Source organism: Clarias gariepinus, chromosome 23, assembly GCF_024256425.1.
Source record: "Clarias gariepinus isolate MV-2021 ecotype Netherlands chromosome 23, CGAR_prim_01v2, whole genome shotgun sequence".
NCBI classification, from domain to species: Eukaryota; Metazoa; Chordata; class Actinopteri; order Siluriformes; family Clariidae; genus Clarias; species Clarias gariepinus.
Genome location: NC_071122.1, coordinates 15,638,234 through 15,659,435, shown reverse-complemented (window position 1 = coordinate 15,659,435; position 21,202 = coordinate 15,638,234). Strand labels below are relative to the sequence as shown.

The 21,202-nt window shown below is 37.0% G+C and overlaps 2 protein-coding genes across 3 annotated transcripts in view; one reads left to right on the top strand and one right to left on the bottom strand.

Moving 5' to 3' along the window:
- Window positions 1-13,609, top strand: part of unm_sa1614 (un-named sa1614) — a 38,716-nt gene extending 25,107 nt beyond the window's left edge. Inside the window, exons 18-29 of the mRNA XM_053484267.1 lie at window positions 1,845-1,930; window positions 3,231-3,346; window positions 3,522-3,589; window positions 3,767-3,874; window positions 4,073-4,325; window positions 5,810-5,986; window positions 6,086-6,149; window positions 7,489-7,556; window positions 8,731-8,918; window positions 9,065-9,187; window positions 10,246-10,342; window positions 11,938-13,609. Coding sequence (XP_053340242.1) covers window positions 1,845-1,930; window positions 3,231-3,346; window positions 3,522-3,589; window positions 3,767-3,874; window positions 4,073-4,325; window positions 5,810-5,986; window positions 6,086-6,149; window positions 7,489-7,556; window positions 8,731-8,918; window positions 9,065-9,187; window positions 10,246-10,320 — 1,326 coding nt within the window. The 3' untranslated portion in view covers window positions 10,321-10,342; window positions 11,938-13,609. The remainder of the gene's footprint in view (window positions 1-1,844; window positions 1,931-3,230; window positions 3,347-3,521; window positions 3,590-3,766; window positions 3,875-4,072; window positions 4,326-5,809; window positions 5,987-6,085; window positions 6,150-7,488; window positions 7,557-8,730; window positions 8,919-9,064; window positions 9,188-10,245; window positions 10,343-11,937) is intronic.
- The window catches only part of st3gal8 (ST3 beta-galactoside alpha-2,3-sialyltransferase 8), a 27,158-nt gene continuing 19,299 nt past the window's right edge, over window positions 13,344-21,202 (bottom strand). For both annotated transcript variants that reach the window (XM_053484270.1, XM_053484269.1), the window contains 5 exons: window positions 20,810-20,997; window positions 20,345-20,524; window positions 20,091-20,136; window positions 19,836-19,955; window positions 13,344-15,217 (listed from right to left, as the gene is read on the bottom strand). In XM_053484270.1, coding sequence (XP_053340245.1) covers window positions 15,011-15,217; window positions 19,836-19,955; window positions 20,091-20,136; window positions 20,345-20,524; window positions 20,810-20,997 — 741 coding nt within the window. In that variant the 3' untranslated portion in view covers window positions 13,344-15,010. The remainder of the gene's footprint in view (window positions 15,218-19,835; window positions 19,956-20,090; window positions 20,137-20,344; window positions 20,525-20,809; window positions 20,998-21,202) is intronic.

The window sequence follows — 21,202 nt, the reverse complement described above, 5'->3', positions numbered from 1 at the left end:
TGGCTAGACCGGAAAACTACACATATGACACAGAACATCTCTGAAATCCCTACTTCTTTGGAGAAAATCATGTGGATAAAAAATGATCCCCTTCAACTGGCCCTAAACTGGTCAAATAGTAAATGTATATGTTTCTGGAATGACCAGACAGTTATTCAGCAAACTCCTGACTGCTCCAAAGAAACCAATATAGAAGATTGTTCAAACCATTTGGGATTTATAATGATATGCTTTGGAATTGCATGAAATTTATTTTCTCAGATATAATTATATCCAATAATTATAATGATAATTTATTTCGTCTTTCAAGATAGGAATCTTTACAGATTCATCATGTAAATGTTTATCATTAGTGTCCACCTATAGATTAAATGTATAAATTTAAAGTAAAATGTATGTTCAAACTTTTACTGTTAAACTCCACATGACTTATTCAGAATTTAGTGCTTTAGTGCTGTCAATTGGTTAGCTCTTAAAGACTTTGCCCTGTCACTGGTACTATCATTCATCCAGATTAGTGATGGGGAGACTCAGCTGCTGGGTGGAAATTGGAAAAAGTTTCTGTGTTATTTCAGTGTAAATAAGCATCTGGCACCTAAGAAAAACAAAACTTAAGCAACATCACAAAATGTTTTTCTCTTAAGGATTTTGTTAATATTTGGCTGAGATACAGTAGTCTCAAAAAATTTGAATGGGGCAAACTCTGTGGTGGAAAATCCACGTGTATAATCGATTCCTTTTGTGTGTTTGTGTGCTGCCAAACACAATTTGAGCCTGATGAATTTTGGCATTGTTGTCCTAGAATATGTCCATGCCACCTGGGAAGAAATAAAATTATTAATGGAAAAAACCTGATCATTCAGTATTCAGGTTATCAGCTGACTTTATTTTATTGCCTCATAATTTGAATAAGCCTAGATTTAATCATTTGAAACAGCTGCTATTTTTACTTTTGTTTTTTATAATGCAAACAAGTGTTTAAGGGATTCTGATCACAGTTTCCATGATTTTTTTTTACAACAATTTTTTTGCTAAGTTGATGGTCCAGCATTATCCTTCCAGGTTTCAGTAATGTGTTGGACTGTTGGATCTCCCTAGTTGTTTTCTTTGCTGGAGGCAGGCCGAAACTTTAACAGGGTAACATCTTTACCACAATCACAGGATATAATAACATGATTGTTTAGATTATTGTAAAATAATATACCGCTTATATGGCTGAAATTCATACAAAGTCATACATGTTTGAATCAGTTTCAGATCAGGACTATAAAGCTCCTTAATAATTAATAGCAATTATTAGCTTTATTTTACTTTACCGGTTCTTGGATGTTTTCACCTCCTCTGCGAACATACAGCATGCTTGCTGTAGTTGTTATGTTGCAGACAGCTCAGTACTACGTGTGTATAACTTTGGGTAAAAAAACAAATTCTATTAAAAGCAATTCATCAGTCTTTATCTCTTAATGACATTATATTTTTTTACTAGCAGATCTTAATACTCCAATATGGCAAACGCGTGGCAGCTTACAGTTACAGAAGCACTTTCAGCCAAAAAAAAAACATCTAACAACATTATGTCATCTTAACATTTTTTCTGTGTTATTTTATTTGATGGCTAACACATGCTACAAAGCTAACTAGCTTTTAACACAACACTGAATCCCAAATCCTTCTATAACCCCTGATCATGGGCACTTCTTAATGTGTGAAATAAAGGATTCTAATTTACACCCTACATTGCACTCTAACTTTTTATTTTCCGCTATTTGGAATTTAACCCGGCGGAACGGTGGCTTTGATTTGATTATTAATGGTATAATTTATTCCGTCTCTTCTACTTTAAGGAAAAACGAGAGACTGCATTGCATCTGGCTGTCTTATTAGCTGACCGGATGTCACTGCACATGGTGGACTTTTTGGTACACAACTGGTGAGACTGTTGTTATGCATTGCTTTTGCCCAAAACATGGTATTGGTGCCAAAAATTGTCTCACTTACGCTGGTAAAAAAAAGTAAATTTTTTCATTATAAAATTTTTCATAATACTTAATTTTTCACATAATGCTTTTTAGCTCCCGAACCATGCTTTGTTTTTTGTAAGTGTCCATACACATTTATATCTTTATTAGATAAAGTGAAACACATTTGCTAAATACAATTTCATGCCCTTTTATGTAGTGTACGTAAGTTTTTTTAATTCAAATATTTTAATGATCTTAATTGTTTGGCCAATTGGGATTTCACATGAAAAGACATAAACCTAAAAAGTGTATTATTCTAAAATTCAAAATTGTATGAATTATATGAATTTGACATGGTTACGGACACTACAGATTTTTTTTGGGGAAGAAATCCTTAATTTTTCACCAAATTCTTTAATTTAAACAATTTAACATCTAAAATTGACTGGACATTCATGGACACTATGGACACATTCATGCACACCTACATTTACATATTTATGTTTTAATTTTTTTGGACCATTGCACAAGACACTTTAATAAGACACGTTTTATGCATACTGTATTTGCACACCCTCAGAACCAAATTTTTAAATATTTACAAATGTATATTTTCTATTGTATTTCTTTTTATTCATATTTATTTCTTATCTATAAACTTTAAAAAAATTTTAAGGTCACTGGCGGTCGTATAAGCATTTACCGCATATCGTACTGTGTATGACTGTGTATATGACAAATAAAATTTTTATTTGAATTTTCAACAGGTCATATGTTTCTAAACTTACACCAATTTTAGTATGAATACTCCTGAAGAAATATGGATAGTTTGCATTTTAAATTATTATTGCTTGAAATGAGGCAGTATAACGCAAAAAAAGGGCTATTTTTGGGCCACATCATCTCTTCAAACCAGTTGAATTTAGCAACTTGAAATTTTTAGGGAACCAAGATTGGTCACTGCAACTTCTTTGGCGCACACATTTTCTGTATAACATAAAAACATTTAATAAATCAGCACCAATACTGTGTTTTGGCCATATACTTTGAAATTTAGATTTTAATCAATTAAAGTAGTTCAGGCATGCCAATATCTCTGATGGCATTTTATACTTTTTTGTAACATTAGTTTGATTTCATGTAGGACTGAGCAATGCGTAAAAATTTTTTTTAAACATTTAAAAAAAAACAAGTGAAACACAATCTGAAAATTTCAACAGAAAATGTTGTTTGAGACAGGAATTTCATGGCTTGTCTCATTTCTTTCAGTAATAATATAGATGCACAGACTGTGAAGGGAAACACTGCACTGCACTACTGCTGTCTGCACAATAAAACAGAGTGTCTGAAGCTCCTGCTGAAGGCCAAAGCCAACACACATATCAGTGAGAAAATCTTTGTGTTGTTATTTTATGTATTTAATTCAATAAGAAGTATAAAACAATTTTTTAAGTTTCTATAAAAAAGGTAAGTTATAATTGTGGATATGGGTTTCAAAGAATAAGGTGATTGTGTACCTTATGAGGTGAGGGCATGATGGAAACTGTTCTGTTCTTATAGAGAATGAAAATGGTGAGACCGCCCTTGATATTGCTCGAAGACAGAAGCACACTCACTGTGAAGAACTGGTACACTGCATTTCTGTTGTTTTTATTAAAGATTATGTCATAGCTCACATTCCCTAACAACCAGATAGATATGTCTTTAACAGTTGACTGTAGTCCAATGTTGTTGTTTTTGTTAAAAAAAAAACAAAACAATTAACATAAAATACAAGCCATAAAATATTTGAGTTTATTGTTTAGATCCAGCAGGCTCAGAATAACCAGTTCAACATGCACATTCACGTTGAGTATGAGTGGAGACTGCGGCAAGACGACTGGTACGAGAGCGATGATGACCTGGATGATAAGGTCATTCTTTATGTAATAATAATCATAATAATCTAAATATTAATAGCAGTTGCGCCAATGATTGACAAAAAAAAACTGTTACAATGTTAACATTTAGACTGTTGTATGAAACGGGACACATTCTTATATTTCATGTTCATAGTCTACATTGTTTACATTTGCTGTTTTGGTACTAAAGTAATTCACCTCCGTGTACAGTCATGCCCTGTGAAAAAGGATCGTTTTGCTCGTCCATTAAGTGTGTACCACAGCAGTTCATCTCATAATCGCAAAGGAGGAGCAGGAGGAGGAGGAGGAGCAGTCTTCAGTGTAGGCCGCAGGCTGCCTCCGTCACGAAACGAGAACAGACGGGAGATGTACGCTGTTCCCAATCCACAGACGCGCAGCTTGGACAGTCCTCCACCTCCTCCACCATCTTCACCAGCACCTCCACTGCCCCCGAGAGTGAAAGGTAAGATATGATTCCTGACTCATCTGACTTACATGTGACCTATAGCTCACAATAGGCCATCTTCGCTGACTTCTTTGCTGCGGGATACACCATCTTTGCTGAACTAAATGTTCCTCATTTTTAAAAAGGGGACGGGCAAACAGAAACTAGAATCAGGTGTGGACCCTGTATGAAACATGCTTAAGTTCTTCAGGAAATATATACAGTATTCGTGTGCCAGTCAGTACATTTAAGTATCATTTCGGAAAATCATATCGGAAATATGTTGGTTCGACTTTGACCAGACTTTTAAATAATTGTAAGCATGTTACAGTCAAACTTCTCAAAAACAGACCAGCCCACACAGATCATGCATGTGGTTGAGCTTCCTTTGCATGTATAACTCAGAAATCGGTTTAAGCTTTATGCACATGCTGAAGATTTTTGTCCTGGAGCCCATAAAAAGACCATAACAGCAGGAGAAGACTCTAAAAATATGATGTCAAAATATTTTTAGAATGAACTACAGGTGTAAAAATCCCTTAGGATTTAAAGTAATGTTTTTTTCCTGTTGTGGTTGACAATGTATAGACATCATGAAGATATTTCATTAAATATTTCTTACATTGTTCAAAGCAGAGGGCTAAAACCTTATTACACAATATGCTGTTGTGTCAAATCAATGGCAACATTCTACATCCATGGTGAAATCATGGTTAACACCATAATATAGCCACATCAACATAACAAGTCAAAATACTGTACATGTGGTGTTTTATAGCTTATAAGCACAGGGACTGCAGGTATAAATACATGTGTAAATGGCTCATAATGGTAAAATATATTTGGAGGCTCAATGTCCATGTGTGTTAATACTGTTTATTTTTTTAGCATAAAAAACATATAGGACAACTAAGCAATGCTTTAGACAGACAGTTCAATTCAATTATATTTTCTAACTGCGCTTTTATAGCAGCTTTACAAAACTTATGGAAATGTGTATGAAATTTCAGAACATGTGTATGAATTAAAATGATCAGATGGGTACCTGATGGGTAAGGAAAAACTTCCTGAAATGGCACTAGGAGCTAGAACCTTAAGTTGAATTTGGGTGATGAATTGTTTTGCAGTCATACCGTGTGTTAGGATGATGGAAGTTCAGTATAACAGAAGATGTCATTAAGTTAATATGGAGTCCAGTTTGTTATTGGAGGCTCAGGGAGCCTGTATGAAATTTCAGTTCAGAACTATTGAGCTACTAGCTACGAGGATCGTCTTTATGGTCAAGTGGAACCGTCCCCAGACACCCAACGACACATAATACACCTTATGTTCACTACTCAATAATTCATTTATGGCATATGTAGCAGTTATTATGTAAAATTAGGAACATTGTTAGTTATAAAAATAGTTTAAATCCTTTTCAAAAATGTAATAAAACAATACAAAACTGTGAATAAAAGTGAATATGAATGGTCTGTGGTCTCCTCCCATCTCTGTTTTAGTACCAAACATCCCTCCACCTCCCCCTCCTGTCAGTCCGCCAGATGGGTGGGGAGAGGTCACTTCCAATACAAAGAGAACTCCTCCTCCTCTAGTGATCCGACATAAACGGACCTATTCTGAACCCTCGCCTCAGGTGCCTTACAGCCCTCGTGTAGACTGCTGCCCTGCTAGTGCTGGTAAGGGCACTTCTTCCTCCCGCTGTTTCCAGAACCATACTTACAAGTCTCAGAGTCAGTTTTAATTTAAATCTTTTGGGATTTTTTTTTCTTCGATAGATTATGGCGTTCTGCCAAGTCCTCGAGGCTTTAGTGTTCAAGATTCATCTTTTCAGAAGTATGGGTAAGTTCCTTTACCTCTAAATGCAGAAGATATCTGCCCCCTGCTGGTATGATGTGAAAATGATGAAATATTGTTCATTCTTCAGGCCATGTGCACAAAATAACAAAATAATCCAAGAAAAATATTAAATCACTTTTAGCAACTAACATGCTTTGTGAATTGCTCTATGACTTACAGGTCATATTATTAGTCAAAAAATATTTCTGTAGTCTTAATACATAAATACATGTGCCAGGGGTAGCTCAGTGGTTAAGGTATTGGCCTACGGTTCAAAAGATCCCAGGTTCAAACCCCACAACCACCAAGTTGCCACTGTTGGGCCCTTGAGCAAGGCCCTTAACCCTCAACTGCTCAGATGTGTAATGAGAGTAAAATGTAAGTCACTCTGGATAAGAGCGTCTGCCAAATGCCTAAATGTAAGTGTACATTAATTTGAAATAAATGTGACCCACGACATCAAATTAAGTTGTAATTTGAGTTGTGCATATTTTCAGATTTAGCTTTATTGCGATACCGAATTCAGTTCTGTATAAAATTTTGTTTCTGAGATATGGGCAGTACGATTTTGTTTACTGGGAGGACCTCGGAAAAATAAGGATTCTGTAACATAATAAGAAAGAGGGAACCCTCAGGATCACTTTGACACCAGGATTTCCCTCCATCCCGAAAAAATTCAATTACCAGCAGCATGATTTTTGTTGTAAAAAAATCTTCAATTTTTTCCATCACAGCTGCAGAATCTAGCTTGTATAAAGTTTATTAAAAGGCTTTAAAACAATGTTTAGGTTTAAAACTTTCTCAGTTCTTTTAAAGGACCAGGAATGTACAGTATTTATCAACCAATGTTTGCCAACATTATAAAACTGATACATTTCACCTGATGCATACTATTGGCCATAGGGCAAAAATATCCTGTTGAAATTGATACATGACTTGATATAACGGGTCACAAATAAGTTATAAATATAAAAGAGAATAAGGCGTCGTGGTGGGGTAGTGGTTAGTAGCCTTACACTTCTAGGTCGAGGGTTTGATTCCCGTCGAGGGTCTGCATGCATGGAGTTTGCATGTTCTCCCCGTGCTTGGTGGGTTTCCTCCGGGTATACCGGTTTCCTCCCACAGTCCAAAGACATGTATATTCGGCTAACTGTCATTCCCAAATTGTGTATGTGTGTGTGTGTGTGTGTGTGTGTGCCCTGTGGTGGATTACCACCCTACACCCACTTGCCCAATGTCTTAAGTCTCCTGGGATAGGCTCAAAGACCTGCGACTTTGTACATAATAAGCGGTATAGAAGATGAATGAATGAATATTGTTAATGAAATTAAGATTATTTCAGATCAGGGTCTCCAAAGTATACTGCACCAGTGACGGCCCTCAACCCACTGTCTGAACTGCCAGAACGAAGTAAGTCCTCATTCATCTCTCCTCTTCTCTGTGGTTTTTGTCTCTTTATTGTTATGTTTTTCAGTTATGCTGATATTCTTTTTACAGGCATTAAACTGCATTAAGGGTGTTTGAGTAAAAAAATGAGTCTGTAATGACAAAATGGGAAAGAAAAAAACTTTTTAGTATTAAATATGAAGAAAAAAAGTGCTCAACTGTTTAGTCTGCAGCAACATAAAGCGGAAATATAACCTGAGTGAAAGAGTCGGTTCTTACTTATCCCAATGATGCGTGGTGTATTTTTAGGATTGAAACAAACTGTGGGATTAATTTTTTTTTTTAAATGTAAGTTATACGGTGTTGAAGTAGACCAGAGTAATAAGGGTTGTAATTATACAAGAAATAAAATAAATGACAATTTAGTGATTGATAACCAAGTGTTCCCTTTTATATTAATAGATAGCAGAGGTGGAAAGAGAAATAAAATGTTGTAGTCAAGTAAAAGTACTGTTACTCTAGGTTAACTTTACTGAAGTACAAGTAAATATTTTTTCCCAGTATAAAAATTTACTCAAGTAAAAGTAAAAAGTAGCTCATTAAAAATTCACTCAGAGTAAAAGTTACAGAGTTTCTTTTTTTCTATCATCACTGCCATCTGTTTGGTCTGACTCCATCGTTCTTGTGAGTTTATCACGTTTGCTCTCCCCGCCCATCAATCAATCAATCAGTGCAGTGGTTTCCAGGGTGCAATTTTTGTCCTTCCTCATTGCATTATTTATTATTGTTTTTCATTTGCATTAATTTATTTTTTACTCAGTAACTAATTTGATTTTAAATGTAGAAAAGTACTATACGTCAAACAAAACATACTTAAGTAAAAGGGAAATTACAGATTTTAAAAACTACAAAAAATACCTAATTACAATAACGCAAGTAAATGTAATTCGTTACTTTCCACCTCTGTTAGATAGCCAGTTTTAAGTTTAGTCTAAGGTGTAAAAGTTATAGTTTTAAAGGTATGATGTTGAAGTCATTTACAGGGCACATGACATTATACTGTATATAAGTTGAGAAAGACTTGACTTTTTTACCTTTCTTAGGAACTACAACCCCCAATGCTGTCTTGCTAAGGGGAAGTTCCCACATTGTTATGCATTTAAAAGGAAGAGATATATTTATTTGTCATTTCCTGCAGGTTTTCAGTCAGAGTCTGACAGCCACACCTCCCACTTCCTGTATTCAACTGTTCAAGGCAGTAGCAGCTCGGGGCGACAGGGAACAGCATTCTCCCCCACTTCCCCCCGCTCCCTCAGTCTGGACTCTAATGGAAGCTCCTCATCCTCCTGCCTTAGCGCCCCACACCCAATGCCCAGACGAACCACGGTGAGCTCATTGTGTGTCTGCAGATCACACCCAGCAAATGACCCAGCAGCCTTCTTTAACCACAGGCTGTATTACTGCTGACTGAATCATCAGTGAGCTGTGTGTTGTACATAATGTGTCAGGGCTGTGCTCTGTGTTCTACTCAGATGAAGTCGAAGCTGAGACGGGTGAAAGCCATGTATGATTGTGTGGCTGATCATCATGACGAGCTTACCTTCAGTGAAGGAGAGGTACTGGTGGTTTTAGCAGAAGAAGACACTGATTGGTGGGTGAGTAGTAAAATGCTGACCTTTGGTCTATATAAAAACACAGATGTTCAAGCTTCCTCTCCATGAGGCTCACTTCCCATGTTTATAAAAACATATGCAAACACAATAAAAAAGAGCTAAATTATTTAAATGAATATCTAACCACATGGCTGATATTTTGTCCTGTTGATCTCCCATTGAAACACAATATTAGATTCTAGGAACTCTGTACGAAAAGTAATTTTATTAACAGACACAGGTTATTCAAATTATACATGTTGGTGCGATTTCTCTATACAGCCTTTTAAAGCTTTCTCTGCCCCAGATTTAACTAATCAACTACCTATCAGCCTTTTCTTAATTTAGGTAATTTAAAAGGGATTAAGGGTTAAAGGCCCAAAACTATTTAAGTAGAAAATAAATGCAGACTAATAAAAAATGTTGACTATATATTTTTTTCTGGGGTATAAATTGTAGTAAGATAAAACATTTAATACAAGAAACTAATTAAAATATTATAGTTTAATAAATATATGGATGAAGGTAGGGAAAGATTTCAGTAGGACTGAATCTAATAGCAGTAGTCTAATACAAGCATTCTCAAACTTTTTGGGCAAATGTAGCAGGAACTGACTCTCTACTCTGTGAGCTCTGTGAGTTATATGGAGTATATGGATGTGTCATTCAATTAAGAAACAAATCACTTTCTCTATACGCATATTTTATTGTGTGTACTGAGTTAGGCATCCAGGAGTCTCTGGTGGACTTAAATAACACCCTTCATGTGTAGCTCTGGTGAACACAATAAGCCATGCAAGACCAGTTTAAGAAATACATTTTAGGATATACTGTAGGTAGCTCTCTAGATGGAACAAAAAATAGGGAGTAGATAGTGTAAAGTTCTGTGGCAAAGATTCTCATATGTCTCATGAGTCTCAACATGAGGTTTTTGAATACTTTGTGCAGCCTGCTAGTCTTATTTTGCAGTCGTGTATTTTAAGTCCCATTTGTATACCTTTCAAGATTTATGTAGTCTTTATACTGAAGTCTCTAATCACCAACAATCTTTTCGCTTTCAGCATGGCTACGTTGAGGGACAGCCAAACAAGACTGGCCTGTTTCCCGCATCCTTCGTCTCCATATTGTCTGAATGACACATGACAAAGACAAAGAAAGGTAGAACAACTGGACGACTTTTGAGCAAACAGTGATTAAGAGCCCATATGTATAACAACAATCAGTATTAAAAGGCAAAGACATCCATCTTGTTGGCCATAAATCTTATATAAACACTGAGTTCTTGCTAATTCAGGTTAGGATTATTATTTTTCTTGTTCTCATAAACTAGAAAAACAAGCATGACCACCATTTCCGTTTTAAGGAGAATAGGCAAGGGCATAATATTTTCAGCTGTGCAGTCAGGACCTGTTTGCTGGCCATAATGGAAACTCAGCTGCATGGTACATTTTAGGTGATTCTTCATTAATGGTCTCTAAACGGTAAAAAAGGACATTGTTAAGAGCAAAAATAACATATTTCATCAGTTTTAAATTAGAGTTTCTATTACCATTATTTGTAAAGTGTTAAGAGTTGACATTTTTGTAAAGGCTGTTTTCATCTTCTTTAAAATAATATTGTTGTCCTTTTTTCTTTTGCACAAAAAATGCTGGTTTTATTCATCCTTAATATAGAATACATCTTGAAAAATGTAAATATATGGAAAAGCACATTTTCTTTTATAACTTTTTTTTTACTCATATACAGTGAAACCTTGGATTGCAAGTAATTAAGTAGTTCATTAGGTTTATATTTACTTTATATTTTGTGTTAATTATTTTTATGTATAAATTTTTTGGGCTGTGGAATGAATAATTTGAATTTCTCTTATTTGTTATGAGAAAATTTGATTTGGTTTATGAGTGTTTTGAAATATGAGCCCACTTTCGGAATGAATTATGCTCCTAGTCCAAGGTTCCGCTGTATATAAACTCATATAGTTTAGATTCATTGCAGAGTTGGGGTAAGGCTGGAGACAGTGTACACAAGAAACTATCACGCACAGATGTCTTCAGGAAATGGGCTATAACCGTTATGTCTCTAGTATCAAGTCACTCCTTAACCATTGATGAACCATCCTGAATCACAGTGGTTTAGAGTTCTCTTTTCAGATGAAACATAACTTTGCATTTTATTTGGATATTATGATCCCATTGTGGCACAGTGACTTAGTGGTTCGCACTGTTGCCTTGCATCTTCAGGTTCTGAGTTTGATTCCTGCCTTAGGGTCTGTGTATGTGGGGCTTGCATGTTCTCCCCGTGCTTAATGGATTTTCTCCCAAGCTGGTGTTGGTTCGCTGTGTTTTATCAAGCCATTCACCAGGAGATTTTAGAGTATTTCATCCTTTATGGAATTTCCTTTTTCCAGCAGGTCTTCACACCTGCCCACACTGACCACCCTTTTTGATTGATCATAAGAAATATTCTATTATTTTTATATTAATATTTTTATGGATTTCTTTTCATGATTTGTAAGCTGTAATCATTAAAACAAAACAAGCCTTGTAATTCCACTTTACATGTAATGAATAGAATGAGTTTCATGTTTTAAATTGCAAAAGAAAATGAACTTTTTTACGATATTGAATTTTTTTCAAGATGTTAAAACTATACTATCTAATATTGACATATCTAATGTTACTCAAGAACATAGGTTGTTAATTTATTTTTTTTCACATTGATGAAGTCAAAAGGTTCTCTGTTTACCTTGAGAGAAAGTAAAGTGTCCTGAGAATCCAGTCCTGAACATGTGAGACAACTTTCCAGTGGTAGTCAGTTAATATCAACAAGTTCAAAACACCTGCAACATCTGACAGTCATTTCAGATTCAAGTGCCAGTTGGTTCTCCTCCTAATTTGTAGTCATAAAACTGCTTTTTCTAGGGTATTTTGAGTGCTAAAATAAACTAGCATTCTTAAATGTTATATTGCAGCACACAGCAGGCCTGATATTATCATATAATTGGTGTAAATTTCACTAGACGTTGCGCCAGTAAAAAAAATTTGGAGGCAATTAAATGGGCAAGCCTAGTTTTTGGCTTAAATGTATAACCATACATGATTATGTAAGTCCAAAGATTAGACAGTGTTATTATTTAAGTACAAAACAGTAAAGTCACCTGAATTGTGGTTTCAGGTTTCAAAACACCTGTGGTGTTACCTGTGGTGTTACAATTACATTGTGGTTTCAAACACATTGTAATTGCTTAACTAAAGATTGACTCATGAAGGCTCAATGATATATTTAGTTGTGTGTACGTGTTGAGTTAATGGATTAGGATTATATAAACATTTTTTGTTTTACATTGTAAAATGGTATCAAGCTGTCCTCAAGGCAAAAAGAGGATCTCCTTATTAAACAAGTTTAAGATTTTTCAAAACTTTTTAAGTAGTCTGTCTAAAATGTGTGCCTAAAAGGTGTCCTCTCTTATTAATGGTGGCCCAGTGTTCAAGTATACCCTGCCCGGCCCGAAAAAATAGCTTTAATTACAGCACACACTGTGGCAGCCAGTTCCAGAACCACTTTTTCAGTTGCCTAGAATATGCCTGTATCAACAAGGAAAAAACTCAATAGATGTGTCTTTCAGCACATTCAGGTCATTATATGCCATATAACGTTGCTAAGCCCTGACTAGACAAACTGAAGCAACCCCAGATCATTACCACAAATAATAACCAGACTTTGGTTCAGTGGCTGCTGTGCATAATGTGTGCAGGACGCTTCCCTTTTTACCCTGACGCTCTGTTATAGGGTCAGTCTGGACTCATCAGACCACATGACTCTTTTCTTATGGCCAAGAATATTTGTCTTATGGCCAAACAGCTGTTTACTTCCAATCCTGTGAGTTCTCTTTACTCAGTATGGAATTGCCCTTTCTTTCCATAGAACAGTTTTTACTGTTGATAATTTACCATGCAACTTTACCAAGTGTTTAAGTGACCTCCAGCTATGATTTTTTTCGTCCACATTTCTTCCAGTCACTATTGTGACTGTTTTTTTTAATGCACATTGAGACATGAACCTATTTGGTGACTTGAGTGGACATGTACGTGTATTTAAATGTTATGTGTGTTGAATTCCTAGAAAGCAGGACAAAATGCTAGGGCAAACATTGTAAAAGTAATGTTTGAACTGTTTTATTTTATAAATAACAAGTAACCAAGATGATCGATTCATTCTTTATTTTTCTACTTGCACACTTAAGTACAAGTTAAGAGCTGTGACTATGTTTGTGATGTCATTATGTTTATAAATGAAATTCATGTTTTTCTTTGTCGTTTTCTTCAAGTCTATGATAAAGTACAATTGAAATAAAAAAACTATTTAATTTATATGTAAAATGTAATAGCAATCTGTATTACCAATTAAAATGTTTTGCTATCTATTCTCAACTTTTTATTGTTTATCATTTTAAATATTTGCCATTTTGAATAATAAGATAAGATATACCTTTATTCATCCCATAGTCTGAAAATTTCATGCTATGGAAACAAATATCCACATCCACTAAATTATTTTCATGCATGTACAAAATAGGCTATCTATCTATTCTTCCATCCTAAAAGGAATGATTATCTTTAGTGAATCTGTGCTCAAGTGACAAGACTTTATGTGTCAGTAGACCACAGTAATAAACACAGGGCAATGACGTGTACAACAAAAAACACAATACATTCATAAATATATATATAAAAAACATACAAATTAAACCACAGTCATGTAACAAAGAAAACTTGGAAAGAAAAAAACTGTAAAAGAAAAAAAAATTGGAAGTAAAAAAAAAAGAAATTCAGTTTTTTCACTATTGTGAAAGAAATTAGTTGAACCACATTACAGCCTTGTTTTATGTCTGTCTCTCTCCACTGGTTAAAGTCAATCGCCCTGCTTTGCTTGTTGCTAAAAATAAAAAAGGTAGGAGGTGTTCGTATGCATGCTACTAAAAAAAATAAAAAATTAAATAACATTGAGGAAACTATGACTAGAATTAAATTACTTCACTGCTTTGAAGTAGAAAAGGCCACAGATCCATAATGCTGAAAACAGCTGAGGTTTCAAAACATCATTTACAATGCCTCACATAATGTGAAAAAGAGAAGACTTATAAAACACCCTGTAGCTGTAGGGGTTGACCTTTGTCCTTCTATATCTATACCGTCTATAATACTGTCTGTTCGATTGTTACCAAAATCCGTGCGGATGCCCATGACATATTACAGTCCCCCCCCCCAAAAAAAAAGCCTAGTTATTGCCGTTTTCTCTCTGTCCCAAATGAAAACAGATTTCACATCTGTAGAGAATGACACTTTCCTTAGACATTCCTTAATTAAAACTCAAACTGTGTCTTGTTGTCTTAGACATGAGTAAGTGGTTTAATGTCAACAGGTTTTCACCATTGTTTTGCTTATTGTATTCTTAGCACTGGGCCTAAGGATGGACAACCCCTAAATCTGCATCTCTAAGGCTATTAGGTTTAGCACAGTGTCGACAAATTCAGCCTTAAGCTGCTCCCCGTAGCTGCTTTTGTCTGCTCACTTCCTTTAGTTTCTGAACCTTTAGATAAAACTGCTGCAGTATAAAAAAAACACAGCAAGAAACAACAGAATATTTTTAAAACAAAATAATAATAATTAAGGACTGTTTGGTCTGTAGAGAATACAGCTTGTTGTCAGCGGGTTTGGTTCAGCGTAACTCACAGTGGTCATTTAATAGCTGGGCGGATCACAGCTGTTTGTGGCACTTCTTTGGCTCGGCTTTACTCCATCGTATGCTTACGTAGCCCCAATGTATTCAATAAACGTCATTAGGAGACATACTTTTCCCCTTTGTGTAATTGTAGAGTTTAATTTTGCCTGCTTTGGCCAAATTCCGAATGATCTTATGTTCAAAGTCAGCATTGTGCACACCTGTCTTGCGGAATGCTCCAGCATATTTGTTCTTCTCCCAGTAGTGATGCCAGTTTCCCTCGGGATCTGCACCGTATCCAAACACTGAGACCTGGAGGGGAAAAGAAACAACAAAATGATTATCTATTTACCTGTCAGTCTGTCTATCCCTCTCTCTCTCCCTCTCATATATATATATATACAGTGGTTAATCAATCGGACTGTAGGTCCTACCGTCGCCGCGCTCGGCGGTACCGTTTGGCTTTGTGCGTTTGCTGGCTTTTACCGTTGAGTGGCGCTATATAACTACAGACTGACGCCTCATGCCTTAGTTCATTCTCTGCTGGATTAATGAGACACGGAGTTTTAGAACTGCACGTAGTAGCGGATAAAATCAAGTAAAACATTGTAGTTAAACAAATTTATAATCACAGAACTAAAATGACGATACAAATGTAGAATTTAAATTAAATTAAATCTTATTAGGATCAAATTAAAACAAAATAAATGTTAACACAGTGAGCCTTTAAATTTTATCACGTGTAATTAGAAAAGACGCGTGTAGGGTTTTGTGTCGTCTTATATCTTGTGTTCTTTAAATTTATAGTAGATTTATTAACTAAAATAAATGACCATAAAAATTATAACATTGTCAGGACGTTCTAATGCGTCAGCTGATGTTGGTCATTCAGCCCCGCTTGTGTTTGTGCGTTATTATAAGAATGAAATGCAGTAGACTGTTATGATCTGTAACGGATTCGACCCATGTTGCACGGGCGGCACCATAAAGCACGGACACGAGGCGAGGTCTTACGGGAAAAGGGTAATTTATTTAGGCAAAATGGGGAAGGAAAGTGTTGAAGGAGGGAGAATGGAAAGAATGGGATAAAGGTTGTGCATGTGCAGTTCCGGGGGCTGTGCCACACTGGCATGCGGGCACACAGCTGACAATAAGTGTTGGTGCGAATGGCAGAACTGAGCACGCGGAGGCAGCGCTCCTGCACGCTCCCTCGTGACGGCGCTTCTCCCGCTGTCGATGGCCGGCGCGAGTTCTCGCTGACGCAAAAACCTAACCACACTTTTCCTCTTCGGCAGCGGGGCTGCGAGGGCGGGCGCGGTGCGGGAGTGAAGGTGCCGCGGGAGCTCGCGCAGCTCTTTCTCGCGCTGTCCTCAGCGCGGAGATCAAAGGGCGGAATTCTAATGTCCTTGTTTAAAGTCCCCTGGGCGCGTCACATCTCCCCACTGACATGCTTCTTTCATATTCTCCATTACATCACGTACTTCCCAGACCTCAGACAAACCTCCGCGCCTTGCTTTTATAATGCGGAGCAAGCCCGAGATCATATTAACGTTAATTATCGCCAGCCGGCACAAATAGGCGGCTCCCGTCCCTTTGCCGCCTATTCAGGGAGCCTACGGAGTGAGGGAGTAGTTATAGTAGATTTGGGCGTACACCCATCACACGCGCACGCCGTGGCAGATCATCATAATTGTCCTAAACTTGTATTTCATAAGGTTTTCCGAGCGGTGGTACAGCGCAACGGGGGTCATTATTTACTATTAAACATTAAACGAATTTACAAAACTTAATGCGTGCGATTAAGCGCTGATTCCACGTAGGAAAGTAAAGAAGAGGATCCTGATGCTCAACATTCCGGAGACCAAACCCCATTTAAATTAAATTAACAAATATTGCATGTAAATAACAATAGCCCACGTTTAAAACAGCATTTTATTTAGATTATAAAAAAATAATCCTGCATCTGTTTTAGGTGTTCCAGCTGCCACTGTTCTAGAATTTAAATTAAATCAAATCTTATTAGGATCAAATTTAAGCACAATAAATGTTAACACAGTGAGCCTTTTGATTCTATCACTTGTAATTAGAAAAAAAGCGTGTATGGATTTGTGTCATCTTATTTCTTGTGTTCTTTAAATTTATAGTAGATTTATTAACTGAAATAAATTACCATAAAATTAAAACAGTGTTAGGACGTTCTACTGCGTCAGCTGATGTCGGTCTTTCAGCCCCGCTTGTGTTTTTGCGTTATTATAAGAATGAAATGCAGTAGACTGTTGATTTGTAACGGGTTCGACCCATGTTACTCAAACAACTCAGTTCAGGTGTAAGTAAATGTCTGTGCTGTTTGGGGGAGGGACGTGCTAATGATTTGGTCGGCTCTGTGTGTGTGTGTGTGTGTGTGTGAGGGAGAGGGGGGTGTCGCGGTGGTTGATTATTCAGTGAAACAAAGGCTCAGCTGAAAAATGTTAGGCACATCAGTCACTTAACCCCCAATAAAAGGTATTTGAGTGTTATGATAGTTGTAATATAACAGATGCGCACTGAATACTAAACCAGGCACGGAGATTAATGAACCAAGATAGCCCCCATACCCGTTTAAAAAATAAATAAATAAATAAATACCAAATAATATTATTATGTATAGACTGATTAAAAACAATGCAATTTATGCTATCATAAGGAAAATAACAAGTTCTTCCATTCCAATTATTAAAAAAGGTAACAATGTCAACTTTAGAATCTAGAATCCAGGAGATTAAAATTACACAAATTGAAATCACTGAAAGTCTCCAGAAGAGCCTCAGATTCAAGTGGTTTTTAAAGTGTGGAGAGGTCCATTACAGTTTCTCTGAATGTATAGGTGAGAACAGCCGATTCACACCTGGGGAGGGTGAATAATTTGTATTTGAATGTTGTCTGGCATTGTAAAGCACTATAGTGACACTAAAAGAACAACCCAGGATTAATAGGAATTCTTATACTGCATAAACATTATTTAGCACAAAAAAATTCCTCGCGCTCGGGAAAACTATGCGTGCGGTTGAGCGCTGGTTAGACTATAGGAAATTAAATCGGAGGGTTTTTATTTAGACTATTAAAAAAATAACCTGCGTCTATTTTTAGGCGTGCCAGCTGCCACTTTTTAGTTAGAAGTTTTCAATACAAAGCTTATAATGCCCACATGACATGACGGAATAAGGCACGGCTGGTGATGATTGGGGTTTGTTGGGTTACAGTGGATTTTACTACGCGGTGTGAGTGCAATGGCCATCCGTCTGCTCGCGCTGACTCTGCTCTCCGCGGATGGCCGGACCGGCCCCTCCCACCTCTCGCTTCTTTGAAGTCCCCGGGCGCGTTCCATTTGCCCTGCTTGCATGCCGCACTTCCGCGTTGTTGCACGCGCGCTGCATACACAGCGCGTAGTAAAATCGACTGTAGCCCAACAAACCCCGAGTATTTTATAGCGCGGGGTGCAAGCCCGGGCAACCATAGTAACGATAGCTCACCAGTCATGTGTAATTCTGCGGTCCCGCTGCTTCGCATGTCTGAAGGGGAGGCCGCCTAACTAGTGAGCGAGGAGCGATATTGATTTGGGCGCACGCCGTGACAGGCTGAAAAAACTGTGTCAGATTAATGTGCAAAAACTATATAATAAAACTATATAAGACTACATGCCTTTATAAGACTTAACTTTTATTTAAGCGCACTCACAATAACGAAAAAACGTTGTGATTTTGTAAGTGTTGTGATTTTGTAAGTGTTGTAAACTGTGCTGCTCTGTATTGTTTTTGGTGAACTTGAGCGCGTCAGAAAATGAACGCAAACGTTTTTTTTTAAGTCTGCTTGCTGTTTTCCCGACGCGTTCATAATCATTAGTCTACTTCTGCCGGTGCGCTCTGGAAAACTTAATGCATGCGGCTGAGCGCTGATTAAAACTATGGAGTAAATTAAAGAGGAGAATCACGATTCTGAAGTCCTGAGCCCAAACCTCATTTAAATTAAATCAACAAATACTATAAGTAAAAAAAAAAAACAATAGCCCACGTTTAGAAACCGTTAATAAATTCTTTGGCCCGGTGTTATGCGCAGAGCGCCGGGAGATTTCCTGAACCTCAGAAATCACTGGGCATGTTTTCTAAATAGCCGCTATCTTTAACAACTGATGGAGGTTTTGAGCTGTATACACACGCATTCCTGCCTAAACAACTCTTAAAACTACACCTGTGACACAATAACAGTAATATTTCAAACATTCTGCAGGCTGATATTTGGAGAAAGGAAAGAATAATGAATAAACCAGTTGTTGGGTCAAAATAACCCAACCAGGTGTTCATTTGTAAACTACATCTCATATGAGCCAACATGAGCAACCCAACAATGTGTTTAAAGTACCTGAAATAATCCAGAACTTAAATAACAATAAACAGATACAGAGATACGCTGTATAACGGTCACTGTTGTATTTTCGGCAACGAGCGAAAATGTCACTTTGCGCCACCTGGCGGCCATTTTACGAATGACTTTGAAATGCAACTAATTTATTTTGGCCGCTGACGTTTTCACGCGGCGGTGAGCGCGACGGTAATAACCATTCCAATTGATCAACTACTGTAAAGCGCTTAGTCACCCGGAAAAGCGGAAGGAGACGCAAACAGTTAGCTGTGTATTGATTTGAGGAAGCGTTCTGTTGCGGGCTGCAAAATAGAAAGGAGCGATAAAAATATCTGAGCTAATATGCCTGAGCTGTAAATTTAGAAACTTAAAGTTAAGTTGCACAACTTAGTGTTTTTGTATAATTATTTATTTTAATGTGTGTGTTATGTGCTAAAATGCCCCCTGCCACGGCTAACCCACCCCTAGATAATTTTCTATCAAATATATTAGGACACCACAATCAAAAATTATTATACATAACCCTATGTTTTACCTCGTCGCACAGGTGCAGCGCGAACACGATGGCCAGCATACCAGTGGACGGGTATCTACCATGATGCTCTGTCCAGTTGTCATGAATGTACTTAAAGAAGCTCGGATTCACCACGATCACCTGCATTCTCAAGCACATCACAAAACCACATCTGGAGTTAGAGAAACAAATATTCTGATATCTATTATTGTCAGGCACAGTGATCAAATGTCGTGTATAAAACCTTGTGATGGTATTTTAAATGAATGAACACACCTTATTTTTATCTGCTTGCACAAATTCTTTCACTCTCATGTACGTCCTACAGATGGGGAAAAAAAATTATATAGCGCTTTAGAGAGCCAGACATTTTAAAGCTACGTTTTAAACTCTTTACGTTTAAATGTCCATGTTTACTTTAGTGAAAGACTGTGGTCTACTGACACGTGAGTCTGGATTTCCTCAAATTCCTGTGGTATTGCACTGTATAAATCTAGAGATGTGTTGATTACGTAGTGTCAGTGACGTACATTTTAATTTTCCCAGTTGAAAGGGCACTGGCCACCCATTCAAGGTCTTTCAGTTTAAAAGGTAGCAGGACAAGATGGGTGCCGGGAGCCAGGTCTACAGCGCTCTCGGGGTACATGATATGATGAGTGGTCTTGTTCCCTACATATCGCTCGTAACCCGCTGTCATAGCTTTATTCATCCTGTAAAAAAAAGAAGTTTAAACAAAGGTTCCAGGGAATAACTCACATTTTTTGCAACATAGATTGCTGAAGTACTTAATTAGTTTTGCATTATGTGCGCTGAACCCCCAACGCGTCATTATAAAAATAGTCTGAACCACGCAGGGTTCCCACAGTTTATCGACTTTAACTCCTCCTTTACTTAAAGCAGCAAATAGTTCACAAAAGAAGGGCTGAATTAAGAAATAAACTGACGATTGACAAACACTCAATAGATGAAAGGTAAGACAGTAGGTCAGTGCATACCGGAAGACAGTGGGATGGGAGTCTATGATGGCTCCATACTTGTATTGCAGCAGATTTCCTGAATTTCCCACCACAGCGCACCTCTGACACTGATCTGGCTGACGGTTTTTGTTTGCAGGATCAGAAATTACTGTAAACATCTTCTTAATTGTTTCATTGACAGACATGGTAGGTGACCTCTGCAAATTCTGTATGCAGGATACAAAAACAAGATTCAAAGGCATTATAAAATATGCACAGGAACAAGCCTTTAATTTTGCACATCTGCAATGGAAGAAAAACGTCTTTGTTTGTGTGATGCAAGGATGTGTGTGTTTGTGTGTGTAATTAGGTTGCATGTATAATTGCACTGTGCACAGAATACTATGTGTACCGTTCATCTGAGGTCAACTC